The sequence below is a fragment of the Rhamphochromis sp. 'chilingali' genome (assembly GCF_963969265.1).
Source record: "Rhamphochromis sp. 'chilingali' genome assembly, chromosome: 2".
Lineage (NCBI taxonomy): Eukaryota > Metazoa > Chordata > Actinopteri > Cichliformes > Cichlidae > Rhamphochromis > Rhamphochromis sp. 'chilingali'.
This window is the reverse complement of record NC_137930.1, coordinates 3851105-3876631: the sequence shown is the minus strand read 5'-3', so window position 1 is coordinate 3876631 and position 25527 is coordinate 3851105. Positions and strand designations below refer to the sequence as shown.

General features: G+C 39.0%; 1 protein-coding gene across 10 annotated transcripts; it reads right to left on the bottom strand.

Moving 5' to 3' along the window:
* Positions 1-22: 22 nt before the first annotated feature.
* Positions 23-24469, bottom strand: LOC308391485 (troponin I, fast skeletal muscle-like). Of its 10 annotated transcripts, XR_013970641.1 has the most exons (12): positions 24384-24469; positions 18783-18818; positions 17768-17804; positions 17527-17655; positions 17304-17393; positions 16280-16456; positions 12115-15704; positions 8899-8963; positions 8764-8804; positions 8555-8652; positions 7760-8017; positions 6322-6354 (listed from the first exon to the last, which is right to left on the bottom strand). XR_013970641.1 is itself a non-coding variant. In XM_080874073.1 (7 exons), exons 2-7 carry the CDS (start codon positions 6327-6329, stop codon positions 2877-2879), a joined length of 516 nt encoding a protein of 171 aa, XP_080730199.1. In that variant the 5' UTR covers positions 6330-6354; positions 7325-7650; the 3' UTR covers positions 23-2876. The 10 variants fall into 10 exon arrangements, 2 of the variants coding, with proteins under 2 accessions (XP_080730199.1, XP_080730198.1); XR_013970639.1 differs by having other exon boundaries at positions 8899-15704; XR_013970643.1 differs by having other exon boundaries at positions 8555-8963; positions 12115-12181; positions 13561-15704.
* Positions 24470-25527: the final 1058 nt, after the last annotated feature.

Below are 25527 nucleotides of genomic sequence, written 5' to 3'. Positions count from 1 at the left end.
AGTCAATCCAAGGCGGTCAGCAGTCCTCCTTGGGACAGGTCAGGCTGACAGCTGGACATGAGGCACTATGCACAGGGAGATAAGGAAATGATGAGACTTAAATCATACTTAATATGACTTAAAGTTTGGGATAATTTCTAGTTTAGGGCATTCATAAATCAGCAAAACCAGCTGTGACAACGTCAAGAAATCAAAACCGAGGGGATGCAAAGAGATAAATTAAAAAAAAACAAACATTTATTTTGGGCATCAGATTAAAGCATTAAATATTTGAAATAGAGTCTGTCTTCAACCTTCACTGTGTTTAAGCAGTTTCTTGTGATGTAAATGTTGGATAGATCAGAGATTCTGGAGGTTTTTTGCAATTATCTACAAAACGAAAGAATGCACTTAAACTGCACATACACCCTTTGTTATTAGGAGTGCGTTGCCTTAATAATTCAGAGATTTGTGCAGAAACATGCTTTAAAATACAATCAGAACTTCCGTGATCCACAGTATCTGCTGCTGTGGTATGAACTTCTGGATGCAGACATTGTTAAAATACTCACGTTACATTGGCAGCAACTGAAAAGAAAAAAGAGATAGAAATTTTAAAAACGGCAATAAATAGAAACAGTGAACATTTTCACATATAAGGCAAAGAAAGACAAATATGATAAAAACTGTGACTCACCTGAAAATGTCCATTTGAATGTGGTTTTGTAATCAACACAAAAATCCAAAATTTTTATTAAAAACAAAAACAAAAACAAAAAACGTCTTAAAAAACAGCAGGACGTTACCCATCCTGTTCAGTCAGTTAGCATCATCGTCAAAAATCAAAGCCAAACTCAAGAGTTTCAGAAGTCATGGATCAGTCCTCCCAGATCTGCTTTGATAGACTGAAAATCCTAATTTTACTTTTGAAACATTTTGACTGGATACATTTTCATGAGTTGATGGCGTTTGCAGAGGACTGCAGATAGAAAACTTTAAAGAAGTCCAGTGCAGGAAATCCTCTGCTGACCCCGTGTGGTCAGAGGTGTGTATTATCTGTTCTTCATCATGTTACTAGAGATCTGAGAAAAATCTCAATATCTATATATAGATATATATATAGATATATATATAGTAATAATTAAGAATAAACACTCTACATGAACAAGTATTTTTAAAAAGTGTAGAGATCTTTCACATGACCACATACAACTACATTCTGCTATATATATACAAAAGGGAAGCTGTATTGTAAATGCAGTATGTATATGCAGTATGTATGCAGTTCTATAGTGTAATGTTCAGATGTATAACAAAAATTATGAATTTTAATTTTTCAATTCCAGAACTCATTTCTTGTTCATTCTTGTTATGTTGTCATTTTGTCAGTTTTTGTAGACTGTAACTAAGAATGGTCACGCAGAGGTTTTATCTAATAAATGATAAGTGTAGAGCAAGTTTCCAACATAGCCAGACTGTCGTGGTTAGACCACAGTTCTACACAGTGTGAGATAGTGGTGATAGTGTATTAGGCCCAACATTGTAATTCTGAGAAGAAAGGATCTGATTTAAGGAAAAATGTCTCTGTTAAAAGAAAAAAAAACTTTACAAAAATAAAAGTTTTCTTATCAAATAACCAAACTTTGCAAAGATGCATCAGTCTTACTAGACCACAGATAGCACTGCCTGTCATTTCTTATGGCAATAAAGATGTACTTTCTTGCCATAAAAATATAAAATCATTATATTGTCACAAGCCTTCTTCAGTTTAAAGTTTGGTTAACTGGAAGTATATCACATTTACCTACTGAAGGCTGTCTGGCTTAATGGGAATCTACCCAACATCAGGAGACAACTGTCAGGTCAGTTTATCTGATTCATTGAGAAACTGCTTCTCAATCCTGGAGTTGTCTTGCTTCTGGTAAATGTTAGCTTTCCTGCTAACACAGACATTTTTGCTTTTGTACATCAGAAACTGTAGCATTCTGTTTTTAACAATGCAACTGTGGTCTGATAAAATCAATTCAGTATTGCAAAGTGTGGGATTCTAGGTTACTCCTTTGAACATAGAAGGGCCCTAATCCACCCAGCGTAGATTCACTGTCCAGCTTTATATACAGTCTATAAGGGGGAGGGGCCTGTATTTTCTAAATACTGTGAAGTGTGAATTAAAAAGGAAAAGATTACATTCACTTTTCACAGCTCCCTGAACACACTATAACCCCTTCTATATAGTGATAAATGGCTTTTCCAATTGCAAGTCGACATCACTGCTACACTAATGATGCCGTAGGAAAAACATGGATATTGTGTCTTGTCCCTCACTGACATGCACAGCACTACAAAGAGCACCTTCAAACAGAACTCGTTAACAATCAGCTGCAAGTTTTTGTTTTCAATTTTTACGCTTTTTTATGTACAACTTCACTTCAGCATGTCGTCATTGCAGAAAAAAATGTACTGTGGTTTCTGTTCCAAATCAACATTTGCTTTAATCATGGACAAAAACATAGAAAGACGAGCTCAGCACTGTAAAGTTTGAAAACAGTGCGCTGTGCACTCAGTTTGCAGTGTTGTGCATCACTGAGTCAAAGACAAAACATCCAACGACAGCAGGGGTAGGAAATTAAATACATTTATTACAAAAAGTCTAGGAGCAGGAAGGTGCTAAAAGTGAACATCAGTACAGATGGAAACAGGAAGTTACACTAATGAAAAAAGTTTAAGCAGCTTTTACCCTTTGAAATTTATAAAGTTATACAAATGTACAATAACAAAGCAGGCTGAAACTTACAAATTTAATGAGAAAAGGGGTTTTTCAATTCAATGAGCAATGCCAGAAATTCCATAAAAAGTGCTAACATCCCAGAACAGCTACAAGAGCAGCGAGCAGTTCTTTAGGAGGCCTCGAACATCTTCTTCCTGTCAGCCTTGTCCTCAATGTTCTTACGCCAGTCGCCCACCGCCTCTGCAGGCTGCAGGAAAAACAGTGACAGTCAGAGACAGTCAAGACTTTCTAGCCTCCTAAATGAATCTTAAATTAAAATATTAAATGCAAACACTCACCTCCTCTTTCACCTCCTTCTTGACCTGCTTCAGGTTGGCCCTGAGGTCCATGTTAACTGTGTGTTTGGAGCCCAGCAGAGCTTTCAGCATGGCATCGGCGGTCATGCGCACTTTCTTCAGAGCGGGCTTCTTCACTCCAGCCAGGTCGACCACTTTGATTTTCAGGTCCTCGATCTACGAGCGACCAAGCAGTTTAAAGGTGAAACCAAGTCGAAAGCAGAGCAGTGCGGACGCATTTAGAACCAGCGGCGAAACGCTGAAAACGCTTTACATTTTGCATGCACCCTACATCGGTGTTTTATCTGTAATGTGAGTTTATCACATTAGCAGTGCAGGAGGGGCTCTGCTTATGAAAACTAAACTGCTACTGCTACTCAGACAATGATATTTCTAGAATGTCTGATTTATTTATTGATTTATTTTAATTTGCTGATTACACAAATATCTCCGGCTCTGTGAAGAATTTGCAACAACTTTTGAACCTGATCAACTTGATCAGGACTCAGAAATTAAAAAAAGCTTAACATAAATTAATTATCACTAAATTTGAAAAACAGACAATTCAAAGTATTATGTATAAAATAAATCAAATTTAGATACTTAAATAAAATGTTAAGATAGAGTGAAATTAAATTCCTTGGTGTGACAATAAATGACAAAATTTGCTGGAAATTAAATATACAATATATTTTGTTGTTACTTTATTATCCATATTTAAATGTTAAAAATAAAACAGTCTAATCAATAATCATTATTAATGAGAAAAAAATTATCTCTCATGCATCTAAATTGTAGGAAATATCAAGAATAAAGAATAAAGCAGACATCATGCACAAAGAGAAAGGATTTGTGCTCATCCAGATAACTTCAGGATTTAACCTTGGTGCTCAGTATTACTTTCACTTCTTCCTGGGGAACATCACCATGGTAACTTACACTGCAGATCTAACCCGCTCTGTAGGAGGTAATGTTCTAGATTTGAGACTAATAGGTATGAAATAACCACAGATCAGTCAATTCTAAGGAAAATAACATGATTTCTGAAAGACCCTTGAAATATGGAAAGAAATGTGGATTCTCATGTGCAACAATTTATGATACTAATATGGGACATCTATTTATATTTGTTGAAATTATATCAAATTTGTATGTAGATCAAGCACAGAGTTCAATTTGTTCTTTATATGTCGTCTCTATTGACTCCCAGAACATTAAACAGCTGCAGCTGAACAGATAAAAACTAAAATTGTCTTGACTCAGCTTCAAATAGGCTTTTAATACAGTAGCCCTACTCCAATCTTACCAACCTGATTATTACAGTGAACCTTTGTACTTGATGCTTTAACTCTTGTGCAAATCTTGTGTAAGAAAGAAGGTGAAAGAACAACCTGCCTTCCTGTTTTGTTTACAACTATATCACACTGAGTGATTTCAAGGTTAACACGTTCTGTGGATGTGAAAAGCTGCCAGTCTGTTCTGCAGAGCAGGTGGAAGTGTACCTCTTTATCAGCCTTGCCCACTTTGATCTCCAGGTCGTACCTCTCTTCATCAAGTTTGTCGATGAGGGCGTGCAACTTTTTGCAGGTTTCCTGAGCGAACAGACACATCCAATGTTTTGTTACTTAGGACTCATCTTTAGTGAGGATATTATAGTTACAAATATCCTCACTAAATGAATATTATAAATAAGAGCTGACAAGAATTCGGAAATCCTCAAATAAAAGAACCATTGTCTGCATGAAATAATGATAAAGGGAATATTCAGAATGATTTCCATTCAGCAGCTTTCAGTTGAGCTTTGACTCTCACCATGAGAGTTGCCTGGTCTCCACTCAGCGCAGGAGGGGGGCAATTCTCTGCCATGTAGGTCTGCTTAGAGGCTGCAATTTCCTTTTTCTCCTTTTCAATCCAGTTCGCCGCGATCTGCAGCATCAAACTCTGCAGGACAAAAGAAAAGTCAAGAAGTCAGTAGTAATGAACCGTTGAGTGCGAAAGTGAAACCTGAATACTTTAAAATGTTCAGCAGAAACACCTTTGGCTGTATAGAGGTCTATGGGAAACTAGTCTTTGAGTCAGTTGACCTGTGACCTCAGAAAACACTTTGCTGTTGAGTTTATGGCTTATCTGTTACTTTTAACACTTGGAGTTCATTTTGTCAATTTTGTCATTTTGTCAATCGTCATTAGTATGTGGAAAGATAATAAAGTAGGGTTGGGTTCCTGATATATTGGCCTATATTTGCCAGTATGTGAGTATAATGACAGATAAATGAAAATTAAAAAATAAAATAACAAAGAGACAGGACACAAAAAACTATGCAAACAATGTTGCATAGTCTGTCCACCAGAGGGCGCTGTGTAATTAAATGTTGACAACAGGTGCTTGGAAGACCAGAAACTCCACCAGCTGATCTGAGCTGAGTTGGGGAGCGCACAAAGGACTGATCTACAGTTTGCTGTGACAATAAAGAAAGATTACTACAGCTGCATTGTCATATTATCTTACTAGCTCATAAATAACTACACATAAGCATTAGGTAACCCCATTTGCTTAATGTGGTTGACGTTACAGTATCAACATCCATCTTTTATTTACAGTCGATACAGAGAACATGCCAACTTTCTTTTTAAAGTAATAAAACCGTTCAAAGCTCAGAAAGACTGCCGACGACATACCTTCAGATGATGCCTGCGGCTTGAAGTCATCTTTTTTCTGTGAGGAGTGAACACAACAGTCTCTGTCACAACTGTAACAGCAGTAATTCAAACAGCTGTACAAACACAGCTAGAAAGAAAATGACATGAAGTTTTTAAAGTTTTCCCTCCTAATTTTCTTCTTTGCACTTTCATTTCTGATCATTTTCTTTCTTTAGTCTGTTTGACCTTTCCTCATACTTTTTCCCTGTTTTAGTAATTCCTCTAATTTTCTCCTTTATTTATTTCCTTCTTTCTGCTCTTTCCTGTATTTTCCTTTTCATTCTCTCCTCATTTTGTTCTCTTTTCTGCTTTTGTTATTTCTTCTTTTTAAATTCCTCCCTTTTTTCTAAATCCTCTTCTTTTTTCTGTTTTTCCTTCTTTTTTGTCAATTTTTGCCTTCCTTTCCATTTTTTCCATCCTCCTTTTTCTTCTTTTGCCCTCTCCTTCCTTCTTTTCCTCTATTAACGTTTACTTCCTAAGTAAGATCCATAGTAATCTTATGTTCATTTGATCCAGTGAAGTCCAGTAAAATACTTGCTCCACTAAAATCACTGATATATGATGAAGAGACAGCACTTACTCAGACATGTTTACGGTTTCTGTTCTTCACAATCTGTTTGGAGAAAGAAACAGAAGAAAAACTCATCAGGTTGGAAACATATGAGACACCTTATTTGTATGAAATATGATCTATTCAGCCAGTTGATGAGCAGCTGAGTGATGACAGAGCTAACTTTGGGGTTGGGGTCAAATGTGGCCACTGACGCCTGCGATAAGCTCCTTTACAGGGGTTCATAACTAAATATCCTTGGGGAGTTAACACTTCAATTCCTTTCCCAGAGAAGAATCTTTCCAACAGAATGTGCTGCGGCAGCAGCTTTGCGGCCAACACCAGCGGGTAAACACACCCCAAAAACAAGGCAGCTGGTCCCAGAGTCAAGTTTCAGAAGATATATTTAATGAGAATAACGCACAGGTTTAGTTTTCCAGCTGAAATATGACACAAAGAAGCTAATTTAAGGCAAGAAGGTTTATAGTTTTAGGCTATAAAACTTCTAAAACTGTAAAACAAAAAGAAGAACTTTTATATTTGTGCAGTCCACAAATCAAACCATAAAACACTCAGAATCAGCTCCATGCTTTACCAATCAATATACTTAAAAAAAAAAAAAGTAACAAATAATTACATTTTGTGATGCTTATAGCAGAGTGACTTCACAGCTTGAGAAATGTTTAACAGTGGAGCACAAATTCCCTAAACAGTCAAAAAGGAAACTAATATCCATCATAACACCTCATTTTTTTCCATGTTTTTTCCTTCCGTCCTTCAGGACATGTAAAGATCCTGATCTTTAAAACTCAGTCAACAACAAAATACAATAAAATGTACTTTGATTTTACTTTTAATGCTTCATAAATAGTTTTTACAGAGAAACATACAGAAAAAGAACAGATATTCCCAAACATAAATCTGTAAGACGCATCGCAGTAACAACTGTTCTGATTATTTTAGGAAAGAAAAGTAAACTTGTTCCATAAAATGCTTTCCAGTAATTTCAGCAACAGAAAACTCTTAAACTAACCTTGAAATCAGTAGAAATATCCCAGCTTTGTTTTTGCTTTTTTCTAAAAGAAATTAAACATCTAAAAAAATAAACCTAATGAAATAACTAAATAAAGAATGACTTCTGCAGATTGCGTTCATACATCTAAATTTTATCAAAACTTTCCAAAACTGCCAAATGTTCCCAAAATGTAGAAATCTTCATAGAAAGTCAAAATCAAATGAGAGCATCGTTCAGTCTCTGCAGCGCTGCTCAAACACACAACGCTCAGATCGCCCTGGTTCATGTTTCCCTTCAGTTATTAACAAACCCCAGAGGTCAGGACTTTCATCACCTTAGCGCTTTCCCCCAAAAGATTCCACATAGCAGTGGTTTCATATCCGTTTACCAGCTCTGTACAGACATGCAGAGAGAGGAGGAGGAGGAGGAGGAAGATAGGGAAACTGGTCTCACCTACGACGAGACGGAAAGTCCAGGAGGAGGGCAGCAGTGGCCAGTGGCAGTGGGAAGAAATCATCCCAGGGGTGTATATATACGAGGTATCAGATATGGATATGGTGCTCCTGTTTATGGAAATGCAGAATCCTCAGACCAATCGGCCAGCAAGATCCTGAAATATCATCAACCCCTTCCAACTTCACCCCATAAATCAGCGTTTATTGAGGAGGAGCCTGATTTCATTTTAGGACTTTGCTGGGTGCCACCGGGATGCTATAAAAGGGAGGAAGAGAAGGATGATGATGATTCACATTTGATATGAAACTATCAGAGTGCAAATATTTCACTGGGTGATCATGGGACTGCTGGAAATAGAGGGACAGTAAAAACATTTTTGGCTTGTTAATGCTCAAATCCAAAAAGTTGGTAAGAAGTTGTGACAAAACAAACTTTTCAGGCTGGTTTTCACTTTTGAGTCATTGATTAAAGGATGATTTTTCTCTTTTTAACATCACTACAAGCAGTCAACACCCCTTGGTTTCATTGTGTTCCTTTAAAGATTTACAGGTCCAACATGATTGCTTAAATGTGTCAAACCTCTCAGGATTCAAGGAGAAAGGTCTGAAAATGCATTGAATTCATTCTTGTGAGTAATTTACATCAAAATGTAACTGTATCTATATCTATGTGATAGTCAAGAAGTCACTTTGTCTTCTGGAGTCCTAAAGTGTCAGACCTGGGTGTGCCAACATTGGAAACATGAGCATTTTATCACTAATTAGAAGGAACATTTCTCACAAAGCACACAACCTTTGAAGCTGGCATGAACTTAAATCCCAGCATCTCCATGTTGTCACCTTCATCTCCACAGCTGCCTGACTCGTCTGAACGCAGGACGGGGCTAAAGCCTGGTTTTCCCGGTAATGACAAAAAATAAACAATTCAATTTAATCCTCAATGGACCAAAATAAAGATGCAAACATTGCTAATGTGGGATGATATCTCTTGTTTGAGCTTACCTTCATGTAACTTCCGAAGATGGATCACGTGAAACCACTTCCTAAAAGCCAGAAGGGATGTGTTTTAGTCTAAAAACTAAGTTTCTAATGGATAATTTAACTTTTAAGTTGTGAAAAGCTGATCTGGGATTGTACCGGCGATCAAACTGAACGCTGCGATGAATGAAGAGCGCTGGACCAAGCGGAGGTGGCTTCCACAGCTTCAAATAATCAAACAAACAGGAAAACTTTGATATAACTTTTAAACATTGCTCCAAACAAAGTGCTTAACAAGCTCACATTTCTGCAGACTATAAATACCACATTAATGACTTGCTGGCCTGCTTACTGTTTCATATTGGACCTCTTATCTGAGCTATGGCTCTGCCTTCAGAAAGGCTTCCAGATCTTTCTCTGGCTGCAGAAGGGCCATGTTGATCAAGTTACGTGTCTTAGATTGAGATGGAGGTTGTTTTTTTCTTGGATGACATAAAATCGCATCAAAGCATTTTACCTTCGCTATTTTTGACCATTTATAAACGATGGACACAGCTGCCAGGAGGGGAAGCTTCAAGCTGAGCATTTTCACCATCACTGGAGACATTATAAAAGATGCTGGTGGGACATAGCAAACACATCATTCTTCAGTCTCAGTGCTTTGGTGCATTCTTAGAAGCTCTCTTTTTTGACCTAGAAACTTTAAGGGCACACAGCGCTCCATGCTGAGATTTGCCCATTTTTACTTGCTTCCACAGCCAGCATGCACCTCTCTTGTTTAGCCTGGTTAAATCTCAGTACTTAATCACTACTTTGTTTTGGTTTAGGAGCAGTTGGAATCATGCAGTGGTAAATGAAACTTGTACTTTACGTCACATGTGCAGACACATATGTAAAGAAAAAAACAATACAGCATTCTCTGATTGTAGTTTTAGAGTTTTAATAAATATTGTAAATTAACAATATATTTAGTAACTAATGCTCAAAAATGTAGTGGAGCTGTGAGACTGACCAAATTCTACAAAGATCCTTTTAGGAAATCAAATAAAAGCATAAAAAAAACTGGATTGCTTTGTTTGTTAAATTTTCACTGGCGATCACCTCAGGCCCACGAACGAATGTAAAAGAGTCTGCAGAGCCAAAAGCGTTCAGCAGATCAGACTATAGTCTTATAAGCTGACAGCTGAGGAGGAAGGTGCTGACGGGTCTGAGTGATGCACAGATGATGAAGAGTCATGCTGGGAATGCAGCATTAAGGGGCAACGTATGGGCTCAGGTTTACGGTCCCGTCACAGAGTCCAGTAGGTGTTTTCTATGAAAACACACGACCTACAACTCGAGCTTCAGGAACGCTCCATACCTCCGGTGTGACTTTAGAAACTCAAGTGAAGCGTGCTGCCTTTCCTCACTATGTGAAAGTATTAATAACTATATGTTTATGTTTACACGCAGTTTGATACATGCTCCTGATGCTTGTAGTAGTTTGCTCGGAGTCATCCACCATCTGTGTTCATGTGGCCTCCTGCAGGGATGGTTTGCAGTTAGATTTACTGCCTGTCATTAAGGCTTTCCCAGTGTTAAAATACCATGCATCTATCTAAAGGCATCTCGCAACCAGAGAAAACTGCTGACAGCGATAACATTTGGAAAGTGTGAACAGTTTATTGCTCTTTGTTTCTACTTCAATTTTACAAGTTAGATTTACTAAATCACTGATTGGGCAAAACAGATGTAACAATTTTTCATGCGATATATACAAAAAAAATTTTTTATTAATACACATAAGCCAAAGCCAGATGCCAGGTCATCCTCTTCAGCATATAACTGCAGTGTGTTAGCTGCACACTAAAAAGCCTTGTCCCAATGGGAAGAAAAACCAAACCAAAAAATAAAAAATAAATCACTACGTTGGTGCTAAAAATGCTTTTTTAAATCAGTTTCTTTCTTTAGAATAACTTTAGACTTTCAGGCTCAGGCAGGTGATGCTTGGTTTATACTTCTTGTGGCAGTGATGAGAGAGCTGGACTGGAGCGATTAATGATGCCAGCATTCTGCTCACACCCCTAGAAGGAGACAAGCCCAATGCTTAGGCTGGACTGGAAAACTCACTCAGCAGGTGTGTTTGGTCTGGTGTCATTTTCCTTCAACTCACTCACCTCCAGCCTGACCTCCTTTTAAACCCCCTTTCTGTCCCTTCAGATTGGACATGTCGGTCCGTGCTGGCTGCCGACAAGATAAAGGACCGGACACAAAGTACAGTACAAGTGCTGCCAAAAACTCGCCAACACTGGGAGGTAAAAACAACTCCACCTCACTGATAAAACCACACAATCCTAAAGGTAAATGAGCTTTCTGGGTATGCGGTCATGGGCATGTGGTCATCCAACAGTGTGCAAGATGCTCTGGTTACAACGCACCGAGGTGCATTTCTCACTTTTGACTGTAATTTAAAATTGCCACCTGATAAGTGCAACGTAACACTTTAGCACCACAGCTTGTCACAGTAATTTTTGGAGGAGCTGAAGTATGTGACATTGAGAGCAGCTGATTTCACTAATTAACACGTTTGATTCAGAGAGGAAGAGCTAATCGGTGCGATCGGCTGCTGCTGCGTTGGACTGGAACTCAAACCTGCAGGTTGGACTGCATTACGCTCCACAGATGTACCACGAGCAATGCAGATGCGTGATTAGTGCATGCAGTGTTTCAACTCAGTTTTTATTCGCCATCTAGTGGACATAGTTTATAATCTTCCCAATGCACACAGAGTGGGCCAGTCCAAAACAAGGATGACATATAGTATTTCACATTAATGACAATATCGACGCTCATTCTAAACCTGTGGAGAAACTGGCACAGGTAAAAAATAAAGGAGGGCCTTTGTTTTACTTGATTCTTATTCTCATACTTAAAAAGACACATGAAATGCCAATAAGTGCTTAAATTATATGGAAATTTGCAGAAACAGATGAATGTTGTCTTTTGCAACACTAGTGCCTCAAGAGAGGCATTTTAAAGATGGACAAAACTTACAATTCCTGCGTTTTAATCATGGATGGAACCACGGCAGGTTTCAGTCATCTTTGGGGTAGAGTTGGACTTCATGTTGGCTACATCCATCTTTTACATACAGAGTGATCACAGACTGCAGCCTCCCATAAATTAGCATTGGACACTACTGAACCTTGGTTTTTAATGACACTACAATTAATAGCTGTTATTCCCCTCTTGTTACAATATATACATGCATACAATCCATATCATCTTTGTCAGAATCCATTGGATTCTACCAACGCTGAACATGGATGACAATCTTTCATCAAGACAGTATCTGTTATGTTAAAACAAGCCCTCAGATTCTCATCCATCTCTTACCTCTAAGTCCTGAAGACACTTATTCATGTTCAGGCCTCTGAGTATGACAGAGATTATGGTTCCCTTCCTGAAGGTGAGAAGAAGGATGTACTGTGAGCAGCACTTTTCTATGGGTTACTGCAGGTCAGCATGGAGGAGACTGTAAATGCTCCTCTCCTTGTCTGTTCTCTCATTTCTAATTCTGGCTGGTGTGAATCTAAGTGGAGAGGCAGCTGTTATCTGAGGATATGATGCAGCCGTCAGCAGAGGTCAAATATAACCTGCGGTAACACTGAGCAGTGAGATGCCAAATGCACAAGACATTGTTGTCAAGTGGAGGAGAAAAGTGGATTAATAAAATCCAATCTCCAAGTGTAACCGTGAAACAAAACGACAGGAGAAACCTACACAGTGGTGTGAAAGAGAAATTTTCCACAGGATTCTTTTTAGTCCTGTGAAAAACTAAATCCACCCTTACTCCTTCATTAGGAAATAAGAGAGTACTTATCAGCCAGGTGCTGTTAGTTAAATGCACTTGATTAACTGATCATCACCAACTATCTGCACCTCTGCAAAAGCAGAAGTTTGGCAGTTTGCAGGTGTGGAGCTTTCAGGTGTGTGTTAACACAATAACACAATCATGTCAGGAGTGGACATGCCAGCAAATTCACCCCAAGGTCAGAAACTGTGAAAAAAAAAACCCTAGAGGTCCAGCTCAGTCTCTGCAGGCCTCAGTTAACATGTTAAATGTCAAAGTTTATGGCTTGTTTGGAAAGGTTGCTGGGAGGAAGCCTCTTCTCTCGAAAAAGACTCAAGACTTCTGGAGCAAAACAGGACCAAAGTGGAGATGCTTGGTCATAAAGCACAGCAGCACATTTGGAGAAAACCAAACACAGCATATCAACTATTCACACAGAGGGGGATTTATGTTTGTCTACCTTTTTACCCTGTAAAGACCAGTGGGCCAAACTTTCCACACAATAATGTGAAAGACTGGGAATATGGCTAAAATAACAAGGAGTCCAATGCATTATTAGTTATGTCTAAATAAAAGCTTTCTGGAGGGAGTGAATCAAGCATTTTTCATTGAACTAGTGACTCTGAAGCTTTCTTTCTTTCTGTCTTTTTCCTAATTGCTCCATCGAAGGAGTAAAATTATTGCAGTTTTCATACACGGGGTCTTCTGCTCTGTGATCATACTCTAAGTATCACAGTGTTTTGCTTCCTGCTGCCAGGAGTGACAGACATGAGAGGATGGATTTAAGCTGTGAAATCTGGTAACGATTTAACAAAATGCCACACGTGTCTGTACAGGACTGGGACCACCTGCACCTCCAGGTTTCAGCTGAAAGTTGAAACCAGTACTCCCAGTGGCATCTGCATGACTAACCTTTTATTTGTTTATTTTACTACCATCAAACTACATGAAGACTTTTAAATTTATGGATATTTTTGACTTCAGCGTACCTTTGTGGAAAAGCATGCTGTGTCACATCTAAGTGATCGAATCTGCAAAGAAAGGAAAGAAAATCAAGTGATTTGGGGGGAAAAAAGCTTAAAATCTAAAAATAGTAAAATGCGATTTAAACGCTCACCTTTTCTGCTCTGTGGAAAATAAGCCAGACTTCTTCATTTATGACAAAAACATTTAGGATTCAGGTTTTGGAAGTCAGCTAATTAAATATATGCAGTTATTACTCACCTTCTAAATATTACTATTTCAGCTTTTTCCACAAGCATGCCAACGGCTTTAAGCATCATAATTCAATGTTGTTTCTTCCATAAATTCAAATTAGGCAACTTTTTATAAAACATCACATTACTATCATTTTTAAAGTGTACAGGTAAAAAATAGCTCAGTTAGTATCTTAGTGCAATAAAATAGTTAAATAAAATTAACCTCCAGTGTTTTACAAACTCAGGAAAACTGGGAACAAGATGAGCATGAAGCTTTTCTAGTTAATGTGACAGCAAAAAGACGGTAAAAGTACATCACATCTTGTTTTAGAAACATGAAGTGATTTAGTACTGTTACAGTTCTCCAACGTAGGAAGCACAATTATTCCTCTACACTGGCCTTGTGCCTTATTTGATCCATTATAGGCTGTCAGGCAAATGCAAGCCTTCTCAAATTAGTTATTTCCCACAGGCTCTATAAGAACTATGGATAAAGACATCGCAATGTTACAAACCAGCTCCCAAAGTCCAGTTTTTGATGGCTCGCCCTCCTATCTTTTTAAAACCAGACGTCACAACTGAGGGATGCGATTAAGAAACCATTTTTATACTGCTGTCCACTGACGGGGTCCATAACTTTCATAAAGAGCATAATGTTACTTTAAACATGAGCAACTGAGCCCCCAGTCTCATTAGCAAAGGTCTGGAGGGGGTTCGCAACCTGTTTAAGGCGCTTCACATGGAAGCTACATGTGGGGGGGGGGGGTCTTCAAATATTTGCACTTGCAGACAACAATCAACTGTTACATTCACAAAGCAACTAGGCAAAATAATAAATGGATGAAATTAATTAATAAATGAAAGTGTATTACAGGAAACATGTTGGCAGACAGAATAAGAGATGTAACTTGTGGGTCTGACAAGTTTCCAGACTAGTTTTAGGTTATAATGAATGAAACTTTAGGTCCATTTTATAAATTATCTCATTATAAGAGACAGAAAAGATAATTGTCCAGAATATGCTCATTGGCCACATCAGTGTCAGCTATCAGACTGACAACCAGCTTCCCAACAGGACTTTACAAACCACTAAGTGATGTAATGGTGTCTGTCCATCTTTGGATATTTACAGTTTATGGTAACAGGTCATGTCAGAGATCTAATGGTTCTTGGACAGCTAAGTGGCACGAAACACTTGACTAGACGTTCTACAATCTACATCAAACAAGGGAGAAGTGAAGGATTGACCAAATGAATGTGTGTAAAGAGCATGTTGTAGTGTTTCATTTATTCATGCTGGGCCAGTTAGAATATGGGTCATGATTTATTTGCAAAATATGCGTCCATTGCATTTGGATTTTAACCTCAGACACTAACTAGAGTTTCAGGAAACGTACATCGTAGGCACATTAGTAAAAGCAAAAGGAGAAAAAAGTAGAATTGATTTATCTGACACATACTAACTGTAACACAGTACAAATATATCACAGTACAGTTTCAATACAGGCTAAAGCATGAAGGAAGCTTAGTGACGAGTATAATTCAAAGTGAGATATCCAAAAACTACAACCATGCTTCACTGGCATCAGTGCATATCACAGATTCCCTACATTTCACTGCACCTTAACACAAGCCTTGAATTAAAGTAAAGGCCATTTATCACATACTGTACCAAAACAGAAGCTTAGTAAGCACCATAATCTTCCACCAAACATATGCCTTTAGATTATGTTTACTAAGATCAGGATCTACAGATCAAGTAAAATGAATTAGAAATGCATCACTTTGGATTAAAACCCTTCAGTTAACAAAGACAGTAAACCCAATTTCTGTCCTGAAAGTCACCCTTGTATTTAGCTATCAAACATCTTCTTCCTATCAGACTTGTCTTCAATGTTCTTACGCCAGTCTCCCACATCACGCAGCTGCTTGTCCTGCAAACACAGACGATACTCTGTTAGTCCAGACTGAAATCAGATGCAAAAAGGCTGCTAATCAAGAAAAAAACTATTTGTTTTGATGGTTTTTCTGCCCTCTAGTGGCCAGAAAATGGATTGTTACAGTTTCTGAGGATTAAGTCCTCCTCAATGTTGAGAAGAAACTCTACCTCCTAAACCAGGGGTCTCAAATCTGCAGCTCCAGAGCCACATGTGGAGCTACTGTAGATGCCTCCCTGTGGACACCTTAGTATTGTAGGTCTTAGTATTGTTAATTAAGACCTGCTGTGCTGTAGAGCCCAGTGAGGAACTCTGTGATCCTGTTTCGCTGAGTGTAATTCTAATTTGACTGTGCTGGCACTCAATCCTTTAGCCTAAATGTGGGCTAATAGTCACAACAGCACAAAGGCAGCAAAAATACTAATGCTCTAGCTTCAACCAGTGGGTAAAGTAGGCACACTCCTCTTTTTTTCTGTCTGTGGAGTTACTTCTCATCGCTGATAAGGACTTAGACCTCACAGGTATCTGTGATTTTATTGAGTGAGGACCAAATGAACCAGGTAGCTGCTCACCTCCTCTTTCACCTCCTTCTTGACCTGCTTCAGATTGGCCCTCAGGTCCATGTTGACAGTGTGTTTGGAGCCCAACAGAGCTTTGAGCATGGCGTCAGCAGACATGCGCACTTTCTTCAGCCGGGGTCTCTTGAACTTTCCTCTCAAATCCACAATCTTGATATTGAGGTCCCTGACCTGAAGGAGGATTCTGAGGATTACTGACCTGACAGATTAAATAATCAATCATGAAGCAAACAGCAGTGACATGCAGGGTGTTTGGTGCTGAATTCATCACCAAGTACCGCTAGCTTTAAAACAGTGTTGTTGGGTAATTAAAATGCTGACAGAAAAGCTACAGGAAGGAATAAGGATGTGAAATATTTCCAGTTAATGTTGCTATACAATTCACGGCAACTGCAGACCTCACAAGAAGGTTTGTTGTGTCTTCCATCAAAGTCTCAAGAGTGTGGAGGAGAAGTCAGAAAATGGTCAGTTACTCAATGAAAGCCTGACAAGCATCAGCCTAGCAGCAAGATCAGTATCTGCTCCTTTGAGGAGTAGCGGGCAGAGGACACAGGGAGGAGCCCTAAAAGGTGACGACTGCATGTGCATGTTTCTGGCCTGTGTACACAGAGCAGTGCCACCCAGATGGACTGCAGAGCCAGCATGCATGTACAAGCAAATGTGACTGCATAATATTATATTTGAAGTAAGCAGTTTTGTAATGTACTTATTCCTTAGTGTCAGACCAAAATCCAAAAGATAGGGAAGCTTCTAACATGAAAATAACCAAACAGCAACGGAAAATGACTGAAAAGGTTAAAAAAAACTTCAGGTATGTGATACTTGTTCCAAATACTTTTTTGGTCTTTTTTTGTTTTAAGGTGATCAGGAGAAAATACAAGAATTCATTTGGTTGATATTAAAATATAGCTTCCTATGTTTGTTGCAGTTTATACAGATATACATATACAGATACAGTATCTCTACTCGGTGCAAATAAAGACAAAAGGCCAACCTGGTGCAATGAAAAGTCTCTCACCTCATTCAGCACCATGTCCAGTTTGAACTCTATGCCGTATCGCTCATCTTCACTGATGATGATCTGCTCATGAAGCTTCTGGCACAGTTCCTAAAGTCAACATAGTGATAAAAGTTTTTTCTTTTTTAGATGCTTCCAATTTCAAAAACCCACATAAGAAATAAAATGCAATATGAAACGTGTCAAAAGCATAATTGTTTGAAACAGTGCAGTTTCTTCTCACCAACAGCTCGTCCCTGGAGTACGGCAGCTCAACAGGAGGACATTTATCTGCCAAAAACGTCTCTCTCTCTTTGGCCTTCACATTCGCTTCAGCGTCCAACAAATTACCTGCCACCACGAGCATGCAACCCTGAGGAGATTACATCATCACCCCATGTCAGGTAAGAGGAAGCACAGGCAAGCAGATGGGCATGTGTGAGGTATTTTGCTCTGTTAAGCTTATCAGTTAAAGTTAATCTTACCTTCAGGGTGTGCTTACGCCTCGCAGACAGCCTTTTCCTGCAGACGGAAACACAAATTATAATTGATGGAAGTAATGTATATTTGTGATGATCAATTTTATTGCAACCATAAAGATCGGTTTAATCCATTCCCAAAGGAAATAGTAATATATGTGGGTCACTGATGTGACATCAATATTTCATTGTCAAAGCAAAATGTCTGTTAAAATTAATTTCCTAAACGACATGTAGGTATTTTGATTTCTTTAAAAAAATCTTTAAGGTTTTATACATTTTCAGTGCATTGAAATAAGTGAGCAGCTTTATTGTGACTGTTGCAAGGTTACAAAATGCAAAGCAACAAAGTCAGTAAACAAACTCCAAAAGAGCCGGGCAATCACGAGGGAGAAGACACACGGGACTGACAGGAAACTATTATTTCTACTAGTACTATTTCTACACAAAAAGATAATCAGGGTAGACACAGGAGGGTGACAGGATGCAGTTGAAGATGACCAGTGACAAAGGGGCAGGAGGTGGAAGTAAAACTGAATACAAAACACAGAAGATTAAGGTATTAAAATACAAAATTGGACAATTGGGAAATGAAAAACAATTATAATGAAAGGAAAGGACAGACAGAGGATGTCAAGTCAGAGGGAAATAAAGCAGGGATTAATTAAAGTCTAGAAATACACAGTAACTAGAACTACACAGAGTACCAAAGATAAATGAAAATCAAAGATGAAATAAACAAAACTAAGAGCTTTTAATATTAAACAAGAATTAAAAACTTTGGAACCATCCAGGGATCGTGGAAAACATATGCATGTCTCATTAGTGACCCATAAATAATTTAATAATAAAGTAATCAGTGCAGTTATGATGAATGCAAGCTAAATGTCACACACTGAATAAAAACAAAACCAAACAGTCCTTGTGAGGGAACCGCTTGTTCCTTTGCACACTGGCTGGTTACACAAACAGGGAAAATAAACTTACATGATTTACAGAAAATAGTAAAGTTTTTACTCACTCAGTGGCCATGTTTGCTGGATGATCCCGAGGTTACCTGACAAACACATAACAAGAGTTAATGATTTTTATTGGAATCAATTTAGATACAAATATACAAATATATACATTTTAATGTCCCTGCCAGCAAAATGGTGACAGGGACACAATAAAAAGCAAAACTAGAGAAAAACATAAGTCACAAAGGATAAGGAGAGAGCAGTGGTCTGGAGCCACCACCTGTTAAACCATCACCTGTCTGGGTGTTATCTTTCATATTTATACCACAAGGTTTAGGATTGTGTTCATGGGAATTTTTGACCATTTTCCCCAAGCACATTTCTGAGGTCAGACACTGACGCTGGCTCACACTCTGCTCTAATTCATCCCAAAGGGCTTCTGTCGGGTTGAGGTCAGGACTCTGTGCAGGCCTGTCAAGGTCTTCCACACCAAACTCTCTCATCCAATTCTTTATGGACCTTGCTTTGTGCACTGGTGAGCAGTCATGTTGAAACAAAAGCTGTTCCCACAAAGCTGGTAGCATAAAATTGTCCAAAATGTCTAAGGGATTGACCCAAACGCCTGAAAAACACTCCCACACCCTAATCCCTCCTGTACCAAACTTTACACTTGCCACAATGCAGTCAGACAAGTACTGTTGTCCTGGCAACTGCCAAATCCAGACCAGTCCATCAGATTGCCAGACAGAGAAGCATGGCTTATGGAGATCACATCTCTACTGCTCTAAAGTCCAGTGATGGCGCACTATACACCACTGCTTTCAGCACTTTGCACTAACCTTAGTCATGTAAGGCTTGGATGCAGCTGCTCGGTCATAGAAACCCATTCCATGAATCTCTCTACACACTTGAGCTAATCTGAAGACCACATAAAGTTTGGAGCTCTGTAGTGATTTAACTCTGCAGACAGTTAGGTAGATGAGTAGAAGCACCTATGGTAGAGGTTGGCAACTTGTGGCTCCCTCACGAGCCACAGGTTACAATTAGGGTGAACGGTAATCCTGTTACTATTCATACTGGATGTAGTAATACTTAATGTATCCTCTCCCAGTTACATCTGCAAATCTGTCACCTGCGTGTGCTGCTCTTTTTCTCACGTTCTTTGGTAGGAGGAGCTAAAATGGCTCTTTTGATGTTGGAGGTTATGGACACCTGACCTAAAGTATTAATTCTCACCAGGGTCTTGAGTTATCATGATCACCAATCTGAATGTCCACGGGATAACAACTATACTCCAAGCCTTTTAGACTGAGGCGTAACTTACCAAAGATAACCCAAGCAAATACAACATGAAGTTTTTAAATGATGATTTCTTTTATTAAAGGGAAAGAAAGCTATCCAAACCGCTTTTATGACATTAACATCTTCCCATTCAAGTATTATACACAAACGCTGTGTATCAGCATAAACACCTCATACCAACTTTCATTTTTCAGGGGCTGATTATTTAGAGACCTTTTAGTCACCGAGTGGACCACGAACTCCTCTTTATACTAAAGTAAAGTCGATTTAAATAAATGTGAGGTAATCTGTCCAACAGCTGAAACCTGGCCTACACTGCATCATGCAACAGGATAATAAGCAAAGATAATAAGGAAATAATCAAGGTGCTGCAAATTTGCAGCCAATTTTCAGATGTCAGTCTGATTGACAGGACATTCAGAGAGCTGTGCATGTAATGAGTGGGCCAGAATTCTTTTCTGCTGACGGGTGGAGGAACGCTTCCTTTAGTCAGGCTGCCCGCAGCTGTCCACTGTTTGCTTTATAAAGAATTGAGGGTGAACAAGGAAAAGCAATAACCCACATTTTTATTTCAGTATTAAACCACATCATGTCTCCGTTCTCTGACGCTGTCCTGCACCCACATTCACCTATCTCATATTTCATGTTTGGACCGTGTGAATTCTATCTTAAGACATCATGTTAATTCCAGGAAATTTCATGGAACGGCACTTTGTAACCCAGGACGTGTTAATGCCTTAAAGGAACCATGCCGCTATTTCTAGCAGCACAGCTCAAGGGATACAGGTCCAGCACTGCGAAGGGAAACATTTCAACAACTGTGGATTGCCATGACATTTGGTTTGTTGTCTTGTGCCTGTGCTTTCAGCGCCACGAGCAGGTCAGATTTTTACTTCACTGTAGCATGCAATAAAAAATGAATTTGCATAGATTTTGGAACAGATTACTACAATGCTAAATCAATGTTATGTTAACTAACTAAAAGCCAGTGTTATAACATTGTTATAAGGGTCACAGTGTTATAAAAAGCATATAATACCAGCGCCACACCTCTAAAATAACCTCAACAGACGTGTACTTTTGGTGTGATGTTAACAGAACATGCTAATATTAGCATGATAATAAGATAATGACCTTTACAACGCCCAGCATATGATATAAAGAACATTGAGGAGTTCATGACTATCCTTCCACTTCACACACTCTCTATAAAAAGACAACTACTTTCTCCTTTGCTTCTAAAAGATTATCCCTACCAGAAGTGTATCATGTAGCATGCTTTATAACATCCACCCACGTCTTCTTCTGTTTGTCCAAAGTTGGATATCACATCTTAAGCAAGGGTATTCTAGACATCCCTCTCCCCTGCAACATTTTTGGTCCCTCCTGGGCAACCTTGAGCCATTCCCAGGATAGATGAGACATGTGATACCCCCAGCTCAGGGTCTACCCTGGGGTCTCCTCCCAGCCGGACATGTCTGTAAAACCTCCAAAGGAAGGCACCAAACCACCACATCTGACGTCATTTGGATGTCCTTTTGACACAAAGGAGCAGATGTCAAAGCAACCCAAGTTCCAGGGCTGAGCTCTTGTAGCTGTCTCATTCTTTTTCATTTGTCACTAACTAGAGCTTATAACCATGGGTGAGAGTTGGAGCACAGATCTGCCTTTAAAGCAAACGTTGATTGCTTTACAAGTCAAGCTTTTCACTATAATAAGCCTGTCAAACTCCTGCATTTCATCTAACTCCAAATGAGTCAGCCTTCCCATCAGACACTCTACATTGCCATCACTTACAAGCAAGACCTCAAGATATTAAAACATCTTAACAGCAACCCAGCCCCAGAGGGAGCAATCTGCAGTTTCAGGAGAGAACCAAGGTTTCAGACTTGGAGATGCTGACTTTAACACTTGGCTACAAGATGTCGCAGTGGGTGCTAAAGATTGGGGCCTGATAAAGCCAACAGAACACGTCAAGTGGAAAAAGCAGAGCACGATGCCATGTCTCCATACTTGACATGCTACTCACACCAAGGCCCAAACCTTTAAGCCTTTACTGTCTGAGAATACAGATAGTTGTCTGAACTGTAAACAACCCCAAATTTTAGGGTTATTTTGTTCATTTACAAGCCACACCTAAGACACAATCTGTCAATTAAGATGCTGCATAAGCTTCACTTCTGGAAATGTACCTTCTCCCTTTATTATCATCACAGATAATGGTACATAGCTAGAAAACAGTTGCTTAGGCGTGTCTGTGGATGGCAGTATCAGTCTGTCAGCCCATATATTCAGTTATTCTGGCTTTTCTTCCAATGTGACATCCCTGCTTAGTAATCACTCATCTTATCAACAACTTCAATAACTTTGTTGAGCCTCTGAATTTTCATCTAGCCCAACCATTAGGTACTTGGAAGTTCATGACATGTAAAACTACTGACATTTCCATAGTATCAGCTGGAGTTTTTGTTTTGTTTGCAAATAGATCCAAACTCCAGGCAAACAAAATGCAAACTATCTGCAGGGTTAGATATCAGTGGACGGGTAAACCAACCCTTCAAGTACCAGCCACACGACACTTGTAGACATCCTCAGAAGTTAGACGGTCACTGCCTGAGCTGCTTGTAATGTTTAGGAGATGTGATGGAGGAGAGGATTAAGACTATTTCTGGAGCCACAGCTGTTCTTGACGTCTTCATTGTACAGGGGGAAAAAAGAGGGACAGCAGGCTCGCCTTAAAAGAAAAGACGAGTGACAAACACTGCAGGCATCCTAACGCACATAACTGACCAGGAACACATGGTCGTCATCTGTAAGCCAATAAGAAGCCGGTGAGGGGGGTATCGCCGGGTATTTTAAGACACTCAGAACTCCGAGGGCACAACAGCATGTTGCTCTAGAGATAAAATCATATTTGTAGGGGCCTTGATTTTTAAGTGTGTGTGCGTGTGTGAGTATCATGAGCAGGATTGTCTCTGAAGGAGCAGGAGGATTCACAGTAACCCAATACTGCAGAACATCCCTCAGACAGCCAAGACACTAGAGCATATCACAAAAATAGCGTGCCGCTGCCCTCAGACACACACTGCTTCACTCTTACAAAAATAAAAACAAGAAGATACAGGATACATTTCCATCCAATGCAAAATCCTGAATTGAATCTGCTGTAATAGCATGTGTGTTAGAGAAAAGACTCAAAAGTGTTCAAAAAGCCTAAATGAAGCTTGTCTCAAACACTTGTAGAAGAGCATCAATAGATGAATGATGACTTCAACAGCGGCTAAAACAGAAAAACAGTTGGAAAGTATTTTTAAAAACGAGCCAAAACACAAACGACATGTGGAATAAAATATTTTTCTAGCTTTGTGGTCGGGCTTATTCTGCACAAACATAGTTTCAGGTACTATGTTTCCCTTTAAGTCTCATCCATGCATTTCCATTTGAGTGTCCCAAACAGCTGAAAACTCCAGATAAAGACATTGATGTGAAGCTAGCTTTGAAATGAAGTTGATAAAATGAAGTTTTGTTGTTTCTTAAAACATTTGAAGATTACATTTTCCTCAAAAAATAATATTTCTACAAAATATAGACATGGGTACAACAAAAACAATATGACTTAAAGTTATATTTAAAATACACAATCTGTTGTTCAGAGAAGTCCAGAAAAAGAACCAAAAACCAAGCCATAGTGGGCTTTAATGCTTTAACGCGTGTGGAAAAAAACAGGCTAAATTTGATAAGCAGGGATTAAACTGAAGTGTAAAATGTGAAGTCAGGTCCCTGAAGATTAGACCCAGTTTTCTTCTGCTGTCCCCCCGCTTCCCTCAGTGCTGACAGGAGGATAAACACTGGCAGATCGACTTTCAGGTTAATGCCTTGTAGTGGTGTCATCTTTCAGCATGCCACATCACCACGCCATACATCACCGTACCCCAATGCAGCAGAGCGAGCACACGTCCAGACGGAAAACTACTCTTTCAAACTTTGAAATCCTAAAAATATGTCAAGCAATTACATGTAACTCCACACAAACATTAACTACAGAGTGAGGAAATCACTCAAATTCTCCACTGTCAACATTCGATATAATGGTGACTTCCAAAAGACGTAAAACCTCCAAGAACCTTTTATGGTCACTACAAACTTATCAAACTGACACCATCTTTAAATAGTTGGCCAGGCGCCAACAACATCCTCCCATCAATGACAGCAAATATCAAATATTCTCCTCTGAGATCAAAGCTTCAACCTTCCACAGAGACATTTACGTCTGCACTCCCAAGACGAGACAAATCATCTACAGCTGCAACCAACCAAAATGTGATCAACTAAAATAAAAGAGGAAAAGAGAGAAATCTTACTTTAACCAGGCCGAGCTGTTAGAGTCACGGAGACACAGACAGAGTCGCAGGCAGACCAAGTGTTAAGAAGGTATATATTGCAATCTCCATGGCCTTCTAAATCCTGCACTTTCTCGTTATGGAAGTGGATTACTGGTCAAACCAATGAGCTGGCAAGGTCATGAAATACAGTACACTGTCATCTGCCCCCTTCCACAGCTTGCCTCATTATAAATAACCCGCCCTTTAACATTGTAATCTGTATTATCTTGAGCCATCAAGTCTCTGACAGGCAGAATTCAAGGAAGAAATGAAACCACAGAGATATTTTATGAATCCCACTTAACACTTATATAAATACTTTGCTGACAAATGATGAGTTGAGATAGAGCAGGAAAACACACACTGCTAACTTTAACTCGTTGGCTATGGAGAAGCTTTTTTTTTTTTCATTTTAATATTTGAAAAAAGGAGGAAGAGGAACTCACAGTGTGCTGCTGCAGAGATGAGCTTTGGAGGTGACTTGGTTAAATAAGAGAACGTTAGCATCCTATAAAACATTAATAAACAGTGTAACTCACATTTTAGATTATTTTAAACCTGGGATAAAATGTGGTGATAATTTAAAAAGAACTAAAACAACTTTAGAAAAACATTTGATAAAGAACACTTACCTGTGACGTGTCCCTGAGTGAAGACAGTCGAACACCCTTTTTCTACTGATGGCCCAAAGAGTGCGACCACAATTAAAAAGTTGTCATATTTTCAAAGAAAATTCAAAATTAGTTTCAAAATTTCAAAGAAGTTTCTCAGAACTTAGATTTTTTTTTAAATACTTGCATTGCCCGTGCTCTTAAAGGTGAGAGCGGCTGTTTTAATTCCATGCAGGTAAAGAGGACTCATCAAAAAGTCTTTAAAGGATGATCGAAATACACCAAGTCTAATAAGCTCTTTGAAAAGGAGCACCAGGAAATAAGAGGAGGCAAGGGGAGAGACAAGAATATGGACACACACACAGAGGAAAGAAAACAAAGGAAGGAACGGACTCAGAAAGAAAGTCGTTACCAAAATAAAACTGGGAGCAAAAGTGAAGGAGAAGGCCACTAACAAACCGGCACAGATGACGGCAAGGAAACACAGTAGACATCAGGAAATTTTGATATTA